We start from the raw sequence: 20,644 nt of genomic DNA on the forward strand, positions 1-20,644 counted from the left end.
CGCCCTCATTTCAAGCTCATATAACTCCAGACCCATATCATTTAAGAATTAACTCTTTTTTTTCTCGTGAAATTAGAGAATCTAAGGTTTCTTATGCTTGCATTGAATGTTTATGTCGTCCTAAAACTCAATATTCTGTGGGTCCTGGAATTCGAGTGGACACCTTTTTGCTTGTCTGGCAGTGAATGAGTTAATTAAAATGGTGCAAGCTGTGTTTAGATTGAAATCATGATTCAGTGACAAAAATGACAAATGGATTTTGTTCAGTTCAAAAAACTAAAGTGGGAGGGACATGTTTTAGTTTTCTTTGAGAAAAAAAAAACACCAATGAATTATTTCTGCATTTAAATTAATGTGCAAGGTGGGGTTAAAGACGCACACACATATATACACACCCACACGTGTATGTAAACTCACTTTTTGCACAGGTTGGTCCTTCCCAGCCCGGCGTACACTGGCACTCGAAGTCTGAAGAATTCTCACGGCACGTACCGCCATTTGCACAAGGATTGGAAACACAGGCGTGCTCAGCTGACGGGAGCAGCCAATCATAAAAAAAAAAAGAAAAACGTTACTTGGATCATAACTCAAGTTGGATAAATGTTGGGGTGGAGCGGCCATCTTTGCTGAACACTCACCGATCTCACACGTCGTGCCCGAGTAGTCTTCCGGACAGGCGCAGTAGTACAGACCAGGCTCGGTGTTCAGGCACGTGCCCCCGTTGAGACACGGTTGATGCCGACCGCAGTAATTGAGATCTGGGGTGCACAACCACAACAACAGACACATCAAACAAACCAGTGGTGGACAGTCCGTCAAGGCCTGCAAGGCCTTCTCTGCTGGCCTAAAAATATCTGAATCACGGATTGATGTTAATTATATTTTTGCTAGTGACGAGTCAATCATAGCTTGCGAAAACTGCTCTTATCACTTCTGATAGTGACAAGCGCATACTGGCCAGAGCTAGCACACTGTATCTGTAGCATAAGAAAATATTGTTGTGTTTTGTTTTTTTTTTTTAATTCCAGCTAGCTATCTGGCTGGCTACCTAGCTAGCTACCTATTAACTATATAACTAGCAAGCTAGCTATTAATGATCTCTTTGGATTTGCCTTTATTAGTCTCGCAGTGGACAAATTTACATTTCACAGCAGCAAAATGATAAAAGGAATTAAAGTAGAAAAACAAAATACACGCGCTAGCTATTAGCTAGCTAGCTAACTTTCGATCTATTTGAGTTACTCCGGGTTGAGTGAACGAAGATTTACTATTAAAGCCATTTTAAAGATGGACTTTAAGAAAAAAATGGACATCATTAATAAAGATCAATCAGTTATTTCCAGGCTAATGGTACCCTCTAGTGGACTTGTAGTAAATCACACCACATTTTTTTTCAGTCTGCATTGATCAAGACAATAACAATAATAATACATTTAATTTCTAAGCGCCTTTCAAAACTCTCAAGGACACTTTACAATCACGGGATGACATAAATAATAATAATAATAATAATAATAATAATAATACATTTGATATTTGATTTCCAAGCGTTGTTCAAAGCTCTCAAGGTCACTTTACAGTCACAGGTGCACACAGCAGCAGCCACACGTGCTATCATTCACTCAACCCGGAATAACTCAAATGGATAGAAAGTTAGCGAGCTAGCTGATAGCTAATAGATATCTATCTAAATAGCCAGTTAGACAGATAGCCAGCTAGATAGCTAGCCAGCTAATTGATAGCCAGATAGCTAATACATAGCAAATAGATAGACGTAGCACTACTGAAGGCCTAGGAGGAAATCCACGGCCCATCACTGCATCAAACAAACCATTTCAAGACAAATAAAGCGGAAACCATCGACTTCCTGTCATTTTAAAGAATAAAATGCTTTATGAAGCACAAAGCTTGCAAGCTCGTCGGGAGTCGTGGCTCAGTATAGAGCACCAGCTGTTATTTTATTTCTTTATTTTTTGACGGGAAGCACTCCCGAACACTCTGCGGTGGTCACAGGATGCACTCAAGGAGTTAGAAACCCCTCTTTGTTTAATTATTCATCATTCGTTTGAATCGCGATTATTTCTGAGAAATTTTACCCTCAGCTTGTTTCGTTCTTTTGTGTTTTTTTACCCCACTACCACACAGGAAACCTACGCCGACTTAACCTATTTAATCCTTGCCAAACGGTCTTAGCCTAAAAGAGGGGAGGTCACGCGAAAGGTTGTTCAATAAATGAACAGCGACGAGTCCTCCGCTGGGGATCTTTGGCCGCACTCTCATCCACCAAAGTGCACTCAAGTGACGAAGAGGATGTGGGGGTGGGGTGGGATCAAATATCCCCCGATGGTGCTCCAATCACATGAGCGGTAAAACAATACAGCTGCTGTTTTCCGGTCAACGTTTGGGGAAAGACGTTTGCGACTCGGCAAAGGTAGCGTGACACCCGCACGTCAAAAAAAATATAATAATTCTACAATTGCTCTTGTCTTGATTTGATTTGAGGTAATTTTTCACTGCTAAACAAAGACCAAGATGGCGCCCGAGCCTTGCTTTTTTTTTTTTGGGAGGAGCGTCAATGCGTATGTGGACTTGTCGCGGCTTGGAATTGAAGCGGATTGACGTGGAGAAGGAGATGTGACACTCGCTTTTCGTCAATGGATGCTACAACTTTGTGTTGGCTTTCATCATTAACTTGTGGCAGACGTGCATATTTCATGTGCATTTCATGACACCATTGGTGAAAAGGATGCTTTGATCTTCTCCTCTTTCATTTAGAACTGCTTAATGTAACAAAGAGGGTGCAGAAAGTGCTTAATAATAATAATAATAATATTTTTCATTTATAAGCGCCTTTCAAAACTCTCAAGGTCACTTTACAGCCACAGGATATTTTTTTCTGTGGGTGAGCAGCGGCAGCCACACGTGCCAGCGTTCACGCAACCCAGAATAACTCAAATAGATAGAAAGCTAGTGAGCTAATAGGTAGCTAATAGCTGGCTAGCCAGCTATGTAGCTAATAGTTCGCTAGCTATATAGCTAACGAGCGGACAGATAGCTCATAGATAGGTAGTGTAGTGGGCATACGCTCGAAAACAGGGAAAATTCATGAGTTTTTGTGTGATAAATTCATCTGAGTATGATACAGTAAAGTCTCGTTATATCGATATCGGATATATCGATAGTCCCGGTTATATCGATACTATTTCTATGCACGCACGGAGAAAATTACATGCAAACAGGGTCGGATATATCGATAGTCCCGGTTATATCGATATTTTTTCGGACTCCCTTGAATATCGATATAACGAGACTTTACTGTATTTCTAAATTGCAAATGAAAACCCATTATTTGACTAAAATCTATTTTCCTAAGATATCAACAAACAATTTTAATTCAAGTCAAAGAATTCATTGATACATCAACATTTTCCATTTTCTTGGAAAACGTTACTACACAATCAATCCTGTGCTGTTTTGATATGCGACGGTTTTACAGAGAAGACAAAGACAACATACTTAGCACAATATTTCTTACTCGCGTCGATTTAAGCTAATTTCTTTGTTTAAGATTGAAGGACTATGTCTTTGTGTTGTCATATTATTTTGTGTGTTTTTTTTTTGTTCTTTTGACTTCAAGATGGCGCCGCGTGAGTGGCTGCCTTTATAGGATTTTCTTTTTCTACTTCCTCTTACTTTCATGTCAATTCCTCTTACTTTCATGTCAATTTCTCCACTGACAGACTAAACAAATATATCGTGTTGATAAACTATTTCTTGAAAAGAACACATGGCTCGAGGGTAACCTGCGGGAGGACAGCGTGCCAATTTGGTAAGCGTGGGAGGTGACGACAAAAGGGCTTTTTGGCTTACCTTTATTGCACCACATGCCACCCCAATCCCTTTCGCATTTGCACTCCCAGGGGATGTTGCAAGTGCCGTGCATGCAGCCGGGGTACAACCTGCACTCGTCGCAGAATTGACCCTCCCAGCCGTAGTTACACCTTAGCAGAGAAAAAAAAAGAAATAAATATTAAGACAGTGTCACAACATAAGTGCAACAAGATCATATTTTAACACGTCCAAATCTACTGAAATAATCTACTCGATGATGATTGCTTATGACCACGACAATAAGCAAGCAGATTAATATTTAGCTAGCTATCTATTAGCCATCTATCTATCTAGCTTGCTATCGATTGGCTATATAGCTAGCTACTTAGCTATTTGAGTAAGGAAACATGTTAGCTAGCGAGCTAGCTAGCTATCTATTATCTATCTAGCGTGCTATCTATTAGCTAAAGACTATCTATTTGCTATCTGACTGGCTAGCTATGTAGCTGGCTATTTATCTGTTTGCTATCTGTCTGGCTAGCTATGTAGCTGGCTATCCGTTTGCTATCTACTTGCTATCTGTCTAACTAGCTAGTTATGTAGCTGGCTATTTATCCATTTGCTATCTATTTGCTATCTGTCTAACTAGCTAGTTATGTAGATGGCTATTTATCCAGTTGCCATCTATTTGTTATCTGTCTAGCTAGCTATATAGCTGGCTATTTCTCCATTTGCTATCTGTCTAGCTAGCTATGTAGCTGGCTATTTATAAATTTGCCATCTGTCCAGCTAGCTAGCTATGTAACTGGCTATTTATCCATTTGCTATCTATTTGATATCTGTCTAGCTAGCTAGCTATGTAGCTGGCTATTTATTAACTATATGGCTGTCTAGCTAGTTAGCTAACTGTCTATCTGGCTATCTATTGGCTAGCGTTCTATGTATTTGAGTTACTTCCGGGTTGAGTGAACGCTGGCGCATGTGGCTGCCACTGCTCACCCTCAGAAAAACGATTTTGTGACTGTAAAGTGACCTTGAGAGTTTTGAAAGGCGCTTCGAAATGAAATGTATTATTATTATTATTATTTCAGATTTACAGCAAAAGAGGAAATTATATTTTAACAATTATTTCAAGAAATTCCAACATTTCCTGAACGTACAAACACACCCGCATCCCATTGAAATGTGCAAGTCAACCAGAACAAAAATAAACCCTGGCTTAAAATATTTGTGTTGAGAAATACCAACATGTCGCTGCTTGAAAGGAGCCTTGTGACAGTCTGATGAAAATGTGAATTTTCTAAATTATGAGCTACCTCAAAATGTGCGTGATGCTGCTTCAACGTTGCCCCAATTATATTTTTTTTTTTTTGGGGGGTGCACAATATTCACTTCCTGTTTACTATGCAGCCAATGTAGGAGCCAACTAGGTGCGGGTGAATTAAACCACTCCTCTGCTGGTTGCTACCAAGGCAAACTTCCACTATTCATACTATTAACTCATTCACTGCCAAACGTGTGCAAAAATGTGCCCACTCCAGTGCCAGGGTTTTTGTCATTGTCACTTGAATTCCAGGACCCATAGAATAGTGAGTTTTAGGACTACATAAACATTCCATGCAGCGTAAGAAAGCTTAGACTGTCTTCTTTCATCAGAAAAACAGAGTTAATTCCTAAATTATACGAGTCTGGAGTTATATGAGGTTGAAATGGGGGGTGGCTGTACAAAATACAATGCAATACTTGCATATAGTCTAGCTGGCTAGCTGTTGTTTATCTGGCTATCCATATTCACTATTTATTTGCTATCCATTAGCTAGCTAGCTAGCTATTAGCTGTCTAGCTGACTGTAAGCTGTCTGGCTGGCTATCTATATTTGCCATTTATTTTCTATCCATTAGCTAGCTAGCTTTCGATCTATTTGAGTTACTTCTGGGATGAGTCAACGCTGATGCGTGTGGCTGCCGCTGCACACCCACAGAAAAACGTATCCTGTGACTGTAAAGTGACCGTGAGAGTTTTGAAAGGCGCTTATAAATCAAATGTATTATTATGAATTATTGGTTTGTATAGCACTTTGACAACAGTTAAAGCTGGAACAAAGCGCTAACGTGAAAAAAGGGAAATGCTGCCCCCTTGTGAAAGGGGAAAAAACATTGCCAGAGGTCTTACCAGCACGTTATCAGCACTCAAGCATGAAAAAAACAATTCCCGAATAAATTCGTGAATGGCAGTGTAAAAATATGTATTTATTATTATTAGCTAGTTAGCTAGCTTTCTAGCTATTTAAGTTACTTGTGGGTTGTGTGAACGCTGGGGTGTGGGTGCCGCTGCTCACCCACACAAACACTTATCCTGTGACTGTAAAGTGAACTTGAGCGATTTGAAGCAAATTCGGGAATGCCGCTCTACATCCTATTTTCAATTCAGAATCAGAATCAGAATCATCTTTATTGCCAAGTATGTAGAACATACAAGGAATTTGTTTCCGGTAGAACACGCTGCACTAGTATCGTCGTCAAAAAAACTGCTAAGTGGCACTATACAGTTCCATTTTAGCTACTGTTGAAAGAGTTCAAAGAGTTAATGGCTTGGGGGAAGAAGCTGTTTAAAATGTCTGCTGGATTTGGTGCGCATGGATCGGTAGCGCCTGCCTGAGGGGAGTAGTTGGAAAAGGTGGTGGGCAGGGTGCGGAGGGTCCAGTAGGATTTTCCGAATAAATTTGTGAATGGCAGTGAATGGGTTAAAAAAAAAGGAGCATTTCAAACACTCGCAAACATTATTGTATCATGTCTTGGGTCAAACCATCCCAAAGACCCCCTGACTGGCTAATCTTTGAGATGGGTGACATTCCGGGGCAAGAGGGGTTAAGAATACATTCAGCAGGCTCCTGTTTGAGGGGTCGGGGAGGATGGTGGGGGTCTGTAGACCTAAAGATGACGGCGCTCGGCGGCTTCTGAGAGCGTCTGGAGACGGCCGTGTGTTTACAGAGGCTGCGCACGCCGCGCGCCTGCCGCTTCATGACAACACCCGGGCTATTCCGAGAGGCTGTGGTGTCGTCGAGCCAGCTGTCTTGTCAATTGGGTTTTCTATTTTCAGACGCTGCTCCTGCAGACGTGCGGCACCGCTGCCAATGTGAGAAACAAGGTCTTTGAACGTCTCTTAGTTGGGGGGGGTGGGGGAGGCGCTATCTAAGAATACTTTGACATGCTTCATGCTACTTTATTTACCGCAATTTATGAGTTTTTAAAGTCACAATTAGTTTATTTGTTGGTTTTGTGTTGTAAGCAAGCTGCGAGAGGGGGAGGGAGATGGGGGGGTGGAGGGTCTTCAAACTACCCATGTCGCATCTACGCACACACAACAGTTGTCCCGACTTTACACTTGATATATCCAGTCTGCTTCTTCTTATTCTCGTCAATTATGTTTTATAACACACGCCGTGCTATTTTTTATCATTCGGGCTCTGCGAGGGATTAAGGGCTTGATTTAATTTGGGAAGAGTGAAATAAAATACCATTAGATTAAGTCTGGAATGAATTACCGTATTTTCCGATGTATAAGGCACACCGGCGTATAAGACGAATGAATGGTGTATTTTCAAACCTTTTCCATATACAGTGATACCTTGGTTTACGAACTTAATTGGTTCCCAGAGTGTGTAAGGCGAAAAGTGTGTATCCCAAAAATTAATTTCCCATAGGAAACCATTAAAATGAGAATAATCCGTTCCCAGGTCCCGATAAAACATAGTTTTCTACTAAATGAGCTTTAGAACTACACAAAATATACCTTATTCTATGTATAATAAATGTGCTATGGTATTACGATTAAAGAAATAAACAGTCCGGAAAAGACGGTAATATCTAAATTAATCTCCTAAATTAATGCAATCTGATTAATGCGATCAGCGGACGGCAACGATTGTTTTCAACAGACTGAGTCGTTTATGTTGTGTCACATTATTTGTTATTTTGGGTTATTGTTTGTTTCCTTGTGACTTCAAGATAGCGCCGCGAGAGTGGCTGCCTTTACAGCAGCTCCTGTATTTTGTTTTTGCTGCTGTGAAATGTAAACGTCTCCACTGTGAGAGAAATAAAGGCTCATCGAATCTAATCTAATCTAACATTTTGTGTTTCTACTTCTTTCACTCCTTTCATAACTTTGCTGCTGTGAAATGTAAATTTCTCCACTGGGAGACTAATAAAGGTAAATCTAATCCAATAACGGATTTGACTTTGTCCACCATTGCACCCCTAACACTGAAATAAAGGCAGAAATAAGTTTCTACCGGCGGTGTCAAAGTGGTTTATGGTGGTGGGTCTCGACAGGCTTCTCGGGATCAAATCGAGGCGGCGTTGGAACTGTTACTCATGTGCAAGTAAGCGCGGGTCGGTTTCCACGCTCACGTGTGGAAAAAAAGTGGTGAAATCCAGTTTTTTTTCTGCAAGACCTCACTTCAACCGTTTTTTTGTTGTTTATTTTTGCATTGCCACATTACGTCACTTTACATATGACACTACATGGTGAGTATAGTTTTTGCTTTTTTGAATGTTGTTGTGCCGATGACCATTTTGTGTTTGGGCGCCTTTTAACTGAGCGAGTTGCTTGTTTTATAGCCACAAAGAGACACAAGTCTTCTTGTGCCGGTCCCAAGCCCGGATAAATACAGAGGGTTGTGTCAGTAAGGGCATCTGACATAAAAGCTTGGCCAAAACAAACATGTGGATCAAACCTCTCAAGACACTGATTTGCTGTGGCGACCCCATGAAGGGAAAAGCCAAAAGGAAAAGAAGACTATCTCACTAAACATACGACAATACTTCACTTTACATTCAGAAATGACATGTATTATCTGTTTTGTACAATTGTATGTCTTTTTTAGCCACATTATTAAGTGCCTTGCACGCTGGGTCCGCGAGGACATTCATTTGTGCTGTACGTCATGCATATTAGCATATTTGACAATAAAGTTGACTTTGACTACATATCATAGCCACATATGGAGGAACAACCAAATCCCCCTGGCTAATAAAAATAAAATAAAACGAACACAACTAGGGAAAACCTCAAAAATGGATGGAATCAAAAGAATAAAAGGGACATCATGCATGCTTTCTGTGACCCAGAGGCTTCATTAAATTCATGCCAGAGAAGGGAGAATCTTTTCCTGTCTGCTGGGACCTGACATTTCAGGAGAAGAAGATGCCTCGCTCACCGCTCTCCGCCCGCTAACTAGAGTGAGGAGGGTCAAGCCTCTTCTTAATCATCATTTCGGCTAAGAATATCACAAAGCAGGTGTTGATTTATTAGGACGATATTCACGCCGCGTTCTACAACTTTTAAATGTGCATTTTTAGGCCTTTTCATACGCGAAGGATCTTTTCTACCCTTTAGCCTAAAAAAAGCAGCGCATTGCAGAAGAATGGCGATTCCCGGCACGTTTACTGCGCTCACACTACCAACCGCCCCCCCGCAACTTCCCCCATCTTGGAGCGCGAGTGGTGGAGAAGAAGAAGAAAAAAAAAAAAAACAGGATGAGATGCTTGGTATTCTGTGTGGGATTTGGGCAACCTAAAAATATAACACGTCAGAGGCAAAGCGTTGCCCGAGCTAAACTGAGATGGAAGGAAGTAGACGGGAAGGCATGGCTGAAACGTACTCTGAGAAAATAAAATGTAAAAGACGATCATGAGCGTAAGTGAGAATCATCTCGTCTTACTTGCATTGCCCTGGAATGGTGCAGCCGCCGTGTGTCAGGTTGCAACCATGCCTGCAGATTGCTAAAAAGAGGCGGGGGGGGAGAAAAAAAAGATAAAATCGATTACATAAAAAAGATGCAGCTTTTATTCTGAAAAGCTAATTTACAGAAAAGAGTAAAGAATCATTTCAGTGGGCACGTGGGTGGAAAAGGGATAGTTAGTCTTGAAGCGGGCGCAACAGAAGATGATTGTTTCCTTAGGCAGGGTTAAAGGTTAAAGGGGGTGACGTTTTCGAACCTGCATGTACAACAACAACTCGGCTAAAAGAAAAAAAAACAAGCCATCTAACACCGACACCATAGTGAATTTTAAGGCGGCACTGGAAATCAGCACTGTTTTTGATTGGGAGGAATGTCAGTGCCATTTGACTGTCGTCGCTGGACAGCTCTGAGGCGATTAAGCTTTTTTTTTTTCACCTGTAATGGTCAGCGTAGAAATCGGTGCTGATGCATAGGTGGAATTGTCGCGGCTTGGAATTGAAGCGGATTTACGCGGGGGGGAGGAGATTTGAGACCATCTCTTTTCGTCAATGGATGCTACAGCTTTGTGTTTGCTTTCAACATTTAGCTTGTAGCAGATGTGCACATTATACCATGACGTCCCTGATCCACTGGTGAAAAAGAGGGTATGATCCTCTACTCTTTCATCTAGAACATACAACAAAAATAGAAAGTCTTAAGATTGAATGACTGTCTATTATTTTGTTATTTTGTTTTTGGTCTTTTGACTTCAAGATGGCACCGCAAGAGTGGTTGCCTTTACAGCAGTGGTCCACAACCTTTTTTTGCGCCACGGACCGGTTTAATGTCAGACAATATTTTCACGGACCGGCGGATAAATACAACAAAATAAAATGATACCTACGTGACCTAGACAAGCGTTTTGACATGCGTCAAGAGTAAGTCATAGACGGATGTAATTCAGTAATTTTTTCATTTTTCAAAATAAAACAGTTCGGACACAGATAATAAATAAAATGGAAATTATGTAAATTATTTATTCTTTCTGCGCGGCCCGGTACTAAATGACCCACGGCCCGGGAGTTGGGGACCTCTGCTTTACAGCAGCTCCTGTATTTTGTTTTTCTACTTCTTCCTTTCCTTTCCTGTGAAATGTCAATGTTTCCACTGTGAGACGAATAAAGGCTAATCCAACGCAATCCAATCCAATGTGAATTGTGACAAAATACCAATCGCAAGTCCAACATCCGCCATGTTCGTGACTGTCAAGGTATGCGGCATAAGCATATTTTCACGCCTATGTCAGCTTTGTCTCACGATCGCATTTGCCAAACCAGGATTAAACACCTAATCAACACGTCCGGAATCTGTAACAACAGGTCTGATGAACATCGCTAAAAACCCACGAGTGGTGTCAGAAATGCTCCAGGGCAGCCGTCATTAAAAAAAAAAAAAAAAATGTCCAAACCAAAATGACAAGGTACAGGTTTTCCCCGTCACTGCGGGCGAGACAATCAGTAAACGGGTGTAGAAAAAGATCACGAGGCATAACCAGCGCTCAACAAGAGGCTCACCTGTATTACAGTTGGGACCCGTCCAACCATCCAGGCAAACCTGAGTGCCCGCCTGGTCGCAGCGATAATGGCCAAAGTAGTCGTTGCGAGGAACGCACAGTTTGTTGCACTTGTTGCCGTAATAGTTCTGGTTGCAGCGCACCCGGGTGCGGTAGGTGATGCGAGCCACGGGCCCGTCGTAAGGGACCGTATTCCAGGGACCGCCCGGGTTGGCCATGCCGGTGTGAGCGCTGCGCTCAATCAGGTGCTCGTCATCATCTGAAATGAACATTAGGGGGGAATAAATAAATATTTAGAGAGAGAGAAAGAGATAGAAATATAGATAAAAATAGATAGAGAGATAGAAATACAGATAACAATAGAGTAGGTAAAATAGATTTTGAGGTCGAAATATAGGTAAAAATACATAGGAATATAGATAAAAATAGAGACATAGATAAAAATAGAGAGATAGAAATATAGATAAAAATCAATAGAGAGAAAGAAAATAGTTAAAAATTGAGATACAAATATAGATGAAAATAGATAGAGATAGAAACATAGATAAAATAGAGGTAAAAATATAGATAAAATAGATAGAGATATGGATAAAAATAGATAGATATAGGAATGTAGATAAAATAGAGAGATAGAAATAAAAGATGAAAACAGATAAGAGCTAGAAATGTAGATAAAAATAGATAGAGATAAAAATACGGATAAAATAGAGATAGAGAGATAAAAATATAGATACAAATAGATAGAGATAGAGAGATGGATAGAGGTGAGAGAGAGAAAGATAGAAATATAGATAAAAATAGATAGATAGAAATATAGATAAAAATAGATAGATAGAAATATAGATAAAAATAGAGAGATAGATAGAAATATTGTTAAAAATAGATAGAAATCTAGATAAAAATAGATAGAGATAGATAGAAATATTGTTAAAAATAGATAGATAGAAATCTAGATAAAAATAGATATTTAGAAATATAGGTAAAAATAGATAGATAGAAATGTAGATAAAATAGATACAGAGGTAGAAATACAGATGAAAATAGAGATATTGAAATATAGATAGATAAAAATATGGATAAAAATAGATAGAGAGATAGAAATATAGATACAAATAGATAAAGATAGATAGATAAAGATGTATAGATAGAGAGAGAGACAAATAAATAAATGCATCCCATTAAAACAATGGTTAACTGATGACAACCCCCCCCCCCCCCCCGAACATGCTACCATGTAATCGCGCTCAAGTTAGTCTCGCGGCGGGGGTCTTGTGATAGCGGCACAGTTGCCCGCCACAAGAAAATCATAAATCAGAGTGTGATTGCGGTTCGTCAACAACCTCCCGTGGAAGTGGAAGGCCTGTGATTTCCTTTCCTGCATAGCTCCGGGTTGGACTGCACTTGAGTACTTTTTTGTTTTTTGAAGGGAGCAAACACACACAAAACCACACACACACACACACACACACACACACACACACACACACACACACACACACACACACACACACACACACACACACACACACACACACACACACACACACCCGCTTTCCTCTGCCGGGGTCTGACACAATGTCAGACAGAATTAAGCAACAATAACAAATAGAAGCTCCGGCGGTTGCCAGATAGAGAACAATGGGCTCCGGGCCCAAGCGGGCTCGGCTACCTCGGTGTCTAAACACTCAGGCCCGGCAGCCCAGTCCGCTCCACTTCCTGTTCGATAAACACAAGGAAAACAGCCGACTGCCTTTCCTGAGGACGTAGGAGGCGTGCATGTGCACGGAAGGGGGGGTGCGAGGATGTGATGCTGGAAGAGAGGAATCTCACTGACATTCTGGAAGGTCCTTACGTAGGACAAGACGGGAGGCGGATGCTGACTCAGACCAGGATTCTCCCCTGATGTCTCACAAACGGAGAATGTGCTTGCTCGATTAAAGGACAACCGACATCACTTTTTTGTTGTCTAACCAACATCAGAAAAACGTTTTATAGCATCTAAAATACCCAAAACACGCAGTATGATATTTTTAGTCAAATGCAAAACACCAATAAAAATGACTGAAAGTGTCCAAAATCTGCAAAAAAAAAAAATGAACCCGGAAGTGGCCAGTTTCAGAAGGTCCCGCCCCCTTGTTCGTGACATCACACCAAGACGTCTTGCCTTGCTGGAGAATCAAAACAATGCCTTCAGATTCGGAGAATATGCTTTCCTGTTACTCATACAGTTATGAATATGATTCCAATAGTTCTGAAGAGGAAAGCGTACATGTTTGCAATCGATTAAAGAATTTATTCCGTGCCATTTTGTGGCAATAGGGGGGGGGGGGTGTAGCACCAAAAAAAGAGGCAGAAAAGGGTGACAGAGCTCAGTGTAAGGAATTAATCAGCCCGTTTCCACAGGCTGATCAATTCCTTACACGGAGCTTTGTCGCCCTCTTCTGTCTCTTTTTGGTGCAACACGATGTTTTCAGACCAAACAAGTACAGCAAAATGCATGGACGTGATGGAAGGACTGCTACAATGTGTCCTTTTTTCCAGTCAGGGGCGTTCCTTCAGTGACGTAACGTGAGGATTATATATATATATATATATATATATATATATATATATATATATATATATATATATATATATATATATATATATATATATATATATATATATATATCCCTACTGTCCAGACGTGGCAGTGCCGGACTCTGCTGTGATAGGTCCCTGCTTGCTCTCAGGTTGGGGGTAGCAGAGGACTACTTCACATCGTCTAGCAGTGAATGAGTTAATACAGTAAAGTCTCGTTATATCGATATCGGATATATCGATAGTCCCGGTTATATCGATATTATTTCTATGCACGCACGGAGAAAATTACATGCAAACGGTCGGATATATCGATAGTCCCGGTTATATCGATATTTTTTCGGACTCCCTTGAATATCGATATAACGAGACTTTACTGTATATTTATTTTGTGCGATTTGTTGACGCCACAAGCCCTTTAAAAAAAAAAAAAAAAACGAAAGTAGGAATTTGCGGTCACAGATATGGACTTGTGAACCCATGACATGAGCAATTCCTGTCAGCTGACGTGAGTGACGCAAGGCCACACCACGGCGCAAACTATGCAACAAAGCTCGGTTATAACATTTAGCATGACAAGATGGAGGATCGTAGAATTCATATTTTTGAGGAAACGATCGCAATGGTTTTTTATCTGGAAGACGACATCTCATCTCAATGCCGAACTGGGGGGTGCTTTTTGTATTTTACATTTTCAACTCAACTTTTATTTCTGCAGCACTTAAACAACCACAGCTATTTCAAATTGTAGGTAGAACATTCAGCAATAATTGAAAGAGTCATACATGACTAAATAAAGCTATCTATTTGCTATCTATTAGCTATATAGCTAGGTATAAATTAGCGATATAACTGTTATATCAAAGTAGAGAAAGCAATGGTTACAATTGACTTTAGTGGGCTTTTAATGAATACACAGCTAGCTATCTAGCGAGCTATCTATTAGCGAACGAGTTAGCTTTCTATCTATTTGAGTGAACACTGGCGCGTGTCGCTGCCACTGCTCGCCCACAGAAAAACTTATCCTGTGACTGTAAAGTGGCCTTGAGTTTTGAAAGACGCTTATAAATTAAATGTATTATTATTATTATTATTATTATTATTATTATTATTAGGCATTCGCAAAAATGACTGAAAAAGTGGAATGAGGCGGCAGAAGGGAAAAAAAAAGCCCCCGACTTATACAAAATTATATTTAAAGCACCGACATTAGACCAGAATTTGAATATAATGCTCCCATTTGCAATAACATAATACAATACAGTAAAGTCTCGTTATATCGATATTCAAGGAAGTCCGAAAAAATATCGATATAACCGGGACTATCGATATATCCGACCCTGTTTGCATGTAATTTTCTCCGTGCGTGCATAGAAATAGTATCGATATAACCGGGACTATCGATATATCCGATATCGATATAACGAGACTTTACTGTATTGAATATTTCATTTTAAAACTTCGTCGTAGAAATAGCCGCAAAATGGCCGCCGATCAACGCATTTCCTGGTGGCCCCCCTCCTGAGAAAACGGAAACGACGTCAGGAAAGCGGCTAATCGTAGCTATGATGTCAACTTCTATTTCTTCTCCATTGTCTGCATTCGCAAGTACGTTTGATGTCACTGGACTCAACAGGATGCGATGGGGGGGGGGGGCACTCCATTTTTTGTAACCAATCAGGCAGACAAAAGAAGACGCTGCTGTATGGAAATGCATCCGTACGCCTACATTTCCATTTTGACACTGGTGAAGAAAAAAATGTCAAGGGATCAGAGCTCGCGCAACATTTATAGTCCTCAAAAGATTCCTCCCTGACCGGGAAAAAAAAGGAGGGGTGATAGAGGGGGGGGGGGGGGGTGTACAGGAGTCGAGCCGCAACGGACATTTCCGAAAGAAAACAGGATACAGCTGCTCAAGCACTGACGGCCGACATAGTTGCTTGTATTGTATAGAGGGTGTCTTCGGAGACCAATACATGCAATTTTCTACCCAAAGAAAAATGTGGCACATGTAAAAAAGAATGAAAAAAAAACAACAAAAACAACGTTATCTTGCCAAAACACCTTCCGACAACTTGTCCAATACTTGCTAACTTATCTTGGAGGTACAGTAAAGTCTCATTATATCGATAGTACTGCTTATTACGATACTATTTCTATGAACGCAAGGAGAAAATTTACATGCCACAGGATCGGATATATCGATAGTCCGGTTATATCGATATTTTTTCCGACTCCCGAGAATATCGATATAACAAGACTTTACTGTATTAGCACCGTGAGATCGCGTCACTTACTGTTGCGGGTGGTGTTGTCCCAATCCCAGGCTTCCACGATTAAGGTAAACGTTCGCTGAAAAGAAGAAAAAAAACACACAAAAAGACGTTATTAGAGTATGTTGACACTGCCATCATGTTTATAAATATGTTGGAAAAAAATATACCTACCGACTTACATATACAGGGAACATCCGACTTACGACCAGCTCGACTTACAACCACCCGTTCTTTATACATTCAAAGCTATGCTGTGATGGCACCAGAGGAGGGGGGGGGGGGGGGTTTACGAGTCATTTAGCCTTCGAGTCTCTATTCAACATTTGGAATGGATTTCAATGTACGACCGTTTTGACTTACGACCGATTGATCGGAACGGAACTTGGTCGTAAGTCGGATGTTACGTGTACACACATGTATACATATACACATAAACATATATACTGTATTTTCCGGTTTATAAGGCGCACCCAAAAGCCTTGATTTTCTTCAAAAGATGACCAGGTTTCGCAACTACTGTCACCAGACACTGACTGCACAGCATCTATTGTAGTGCCGTATATTTGGAAAACTTTTATACATTTATATATTATATTCGAAAAACGTTTTTCATTCATTGAAGGTGCGCCTTATAGTCCAGTGCGCCTTATATATGGAATAAAATTGAAAATACACCATTCATTAAGGGTGCGCCTTATTCACCGGATAATACAGTACACATATATACATATATATACACATACATACGTATTGTATATATATTATATTCATTTTCCAGTCCGAGTCACATGATCGTCAGCATTAATTGACTTTTATGACTCACATCCGTTCACAATCGTGAAAAGATTTTGCAACAAAACATATAAAGGTCATGACGGCATACAAGACAGTATATCCCGTGTCTTCTATTGTGTACCGAGGAAGCCTTTTTTTTTGTATTTACCCCCGCCTAGAAAAGCTCAACTTACTAGTAACCATACAATACATAGCCAGGAGGGAAAAAAAATGGAGTCAATTCCCATGACGGATTGCAAATAAATAATAATAATAAATCAACTGCCCGTGAAGTGTAAACAAGTGTCACAAGACCTCCGAAGAGTGTTATTGACATGCTTGTTAAATTTTAATGAGGTGCATAGTAAATTTTTGAGGAAAAAAAGTAGCGCAGAAAGCACAAGCAATGAATCAAAATCTCTTCAAAGCTCCATGTGGCGCTCAAAAAAAATCAACTCAAGGCTTGCCAGCGTGCCAGATGTGAATTGTCTTTTCTTGGATTGAAGTTTTGATACGTTTTCTCACAAAGCATAAAAATAAACGCTTGACAAAACCGAATGTGCGAGAGTCAATGAGCACAAGTAAGCCCCGAAGTCAAACGCTCACCCCATGTCGATTTATCCTTTAGGTTTAGTTTATCCATTAGCTATCTAGCTAACTTGATCTTGCGCGTCGTCTCGTGGAAAAAAAATGGGTCCCCATTGAGGGCTAGCTAGCTACTTATCTATTTGTGATCTATTAGCCATCTAACTAGCTAGCGAGCTATCTATTTACAATCTATTAGCCGTCTAACTAGCTAGCTAGCTAGCTATTATTTATCTATTAGCTAGCTAACTTGACCTATTTGAGTTATTCCCGGTTGAGTGAACGCCGGCGCATGTAGCTGCCGCTGCTCACCCACAGAAAAACGAATCTTGTGACTGTAAAGTAACCTTGAGTGTTTTTTGAAAGGCGCTGATAAATGAAATTACTTAAAAAAACGAACCGCACATGCTTCAAGGTGAAACTTGGTCTCACCGAATATGCGTTCCAATAAAGGTGACTTTGCCAATATTAGCGACAGTTATAAGCGCCATATTGACTTTGTCCTTGCATGTCAGACACGGAGATTCAATAAATAAGCAGCGAATGAGATTATCCGCTTTCGGTTATGCTTTTGCTCTTAACACAATGGTTACGATGGGGTTGAATACAAACACTCCCGGCGTGTTTGTTAATGTCATGTGAGATGCGCTGAGCGAGGGATGAGGAAAGAGAGTGCGCCCGATGAAGTCAAAAATTGAAAGAAATGATGGGGGTTTGTTATGTAATAAGGGAAAGAAAAAAACTATTTAATTCATTTTTTTAAGCATAAAAAATCTCATTTAATAATAATAATATATTTTATTTCTAAGCGCCTTTCAAAAGGGATAAGAACTTTTTATTTTCTTTTTTGTGTGCGGGTGAGCAGCGGCAGCCATTCGCGCTAGCGTTCACTCTACCCAGAAATAATAAATACATTTAATACAACATAAATTTTAAAGCCTTTAAGTGGATCATCTGCATAGTCAAGTAAACAAATAGACTGTACCAAAACTTGTATTAATTTATTATTAATTATTTTTAATTAAATCATTTGCTGCCATTCTAGAATTTATTCAGGAATTGAAAAATGTGACACGGAGCGCCATTGCCAAATTATTTCCGTTGTTTTTTTTTTTTGGCAAGGGTTGCCGATAAAGCGCTGGTCAGACCTCCGGCAGTGTTTCCCCCTTCCAAAAGGGGGCAGCATTTGCCTTTTGTCCATGTTAGCGCTTTGGTACAGCTTCAGCTGTTTTTAAAGCACTATATAAATCAATATGCATGTATTGTATTTTGTACAGATGCCCCCATTTCAAGATCAGATAACTTCAGACCCATCTAACTTAGGAATTAGCTATTTTTTTCTGATGAAAGAAGAGAGTCTAAGGTTTCTTATGCTGCATTGAATGTTTATGGAGTCAGAATACTGAATATTCTGTGGGTCCTGCAATTTGAGTCACAATGACAAAAACCCTGGCACTGCAGTGGATTCATTTTTGCACATCGTCTGGCAGTGAAGGAGTTACATTTTTTTTTTGCGCTGCGATCAATAAAGAAATACAGCATAGGCATGGCAACATAGTCAAACTAAAAATGGAGGGTAGGTGGGCGGTTTGTGGGGGTGTCATGTACCTCACCCCTCCGTACAGTATCAGTTATCTAATTAAACATTCAGCAGGGCGGCATTCACCTCGGCGAGCAAGTTTGTCGCTCATTTTGCACCTCACGGGATTATGTTGACATGAGGTAGTTGCTAGGCAACCGTGAAGTTTGCAGTGACGGAGCAAAATGCAGAAAATTACGCTCGCCGTCAATGGCCCGAGCTAGCTAGCGTGGGGCACACGCACGCTCCGTAAATCTACGTAATCTAGCTAAGCAACCATCTGACCTAAATAGCAATCGTTACGTCACCATTGGAGACAGTTGTAGTAGCCACAATGTGACCTCTAGTGTCATGTCACTGACGGGACTTTGGACACAAGAAGACTTTAGAGGGGTATAATACCAGTATTAGAATTTGTCGTGTGTACGTTTGTGTCTGTTGTTGATCTGGGGGAGGTGGGAGAGAGATAGGGGGGGGGGGGCAACAAGCTGGTAGGCTGGTTGCTGCTGGGCTGCAGGATTAAGTTGGCTTGTCTGGCAATGGGCGCTAGCGGGAGGAAGGGGACTGGAAGGGGGTTATTGTGGAGACGCTCGAGTGGACGGGAGAAAAGAGGATGAAAGAGAATATGGCAGTTGAAGGCGGAGAAGGATAGTTTGAGAGGCGCCTTGATTTTTCATCTGGCATTGAAGGTTTGCCAAGATTTCAGCAGTGAAGACGTGAAGGGGTTACGGTGGACCGTATGTCTACGTATAAGCACTCCCGAGTCCAGAACCGAGGCGAGCGCAGACGCACAACAGATGCGGCCTGAGCGATGGATTATTTGACATGAACGTGGATCATGGAGCTCGGCTTCTGACCTTTCCAACTACCCCTCCCCCCCAACCGCCATCGTCTAGTCTAAACGCCAATACCCAGCGAGCAGGTGTCCCATCCGCACCGACGCACCTTCCGCGACACTTTTTGACACACGCTCGCCTCATGTCGTCAATGCCTGGAAAAACAGTCAAAACGCAGAGTGCCTTGGGCTCGCGCAAAGCTACCGACTTGTCTGGTTTCCCACAGACCATCCCAGTCTGTGATTAGCTGGATTAAGTGACAGCTGCCCAAATGCTCGGAACAAGATAGACGATGGGCAGATAAAAAGGGGGGGGTTGGGAAGAGAGGGCGTTACTGAACAAAGACCCTTGTTCCAATCCCGTAACTCACCCCCACTCTGTCCTAATCGAAACCATTGTCCATCTTGAGACACAGTAGGCCCAGGGACAATTAGCAATCAGCGTTTGCACCGGCGAGCTGGCCAAGATTAGTTGTCAAAAAGACGCAGATTGCTAGTATATCAACTCATCAAGACAAGAGGGTCGAAAAAATCCTACTGGACCCTCCGCACCCTGCCCACCACCTTTTCCAACGACTCCTCTCACAGATCCATACAGATACTAGCGCAGCGTGTTCTACCGGAGACAAATTCCTTGTGTGTTCAACATAGTTGACCAATAAGGATGATTCCAAACGACCGTCATTAACCCCAAAAGGACGTTTTTCGCTCCCCTTTTGAATCTTCAAGGGCTAAAATACTGCATCCGGGAGAACCAAGAAGCTTCTGTCTGTCCAATCCACCCCCCCCCCCCCCAAAATACCCCGCCTGCCCTCCTCCGAGTGGATTAGAGGATTTACAAGGAGAAATCCGAATTTTTCAAGTGAGGAAGGGCAGCTATTCACTTCCT

General features: G+C 41.1%; 1 protein-coding gene across 2 annotated transcripts in view; it reads right to left on the bottom strand.

Annotated features, from left to right (window-relative positions):
- The window catches only part of jag2b (jagged canonical Notch ligand 2b), a 56,745-nt gene that overhangs the window by 19,494 nt on the left and 16,607 nt on the right, over positions 1-20,644 (bottom strand). For both annotated transcript variants that reach the window (XM_089022191.1, XM_089022190.1), the window contains exons 3-8: positions 16,004-16,058; positions 11,128-11,385; positions 9,554-9,614; positions 3,871-4,001; positions 639-758; positions 418-531 (exon numbers count right to left, since the gene is read on the bottom strand). In XM_089022191.1, coding sequence (XP_088878317.1) covers positions 418-531; positions 639-758; positions 3,871-4,001; positions 9,554-9,614; positions 11,128-11,385; positions 16,004-16,058 — 739 coding nt within the window. The remainder of the gene's footprint in view (positions 1-417; positions 532-638; positions 759-3,870; positions 4,002-9,553; positions 9,615-11,127; positions 11,386-16,003; positions 16,059-20,644) is intronic.

Source organism: Hippocampus bargibanti, linkage group LG19 (assembly GCF_051943395.1).
Source record: "Hippocampus bargibanti isolate YZ-2025 linkage group LG19, ASM5194339v1, whole genome shotgun sequence".
Classification (NCBI taxonomy): domain Eukaryota; kingdom Metazoa; phylum Chordata; class Actinopteri; order Syngnathiformes; family Syngnathidae; genus Hippocampus; species Hippocampus bargibanti.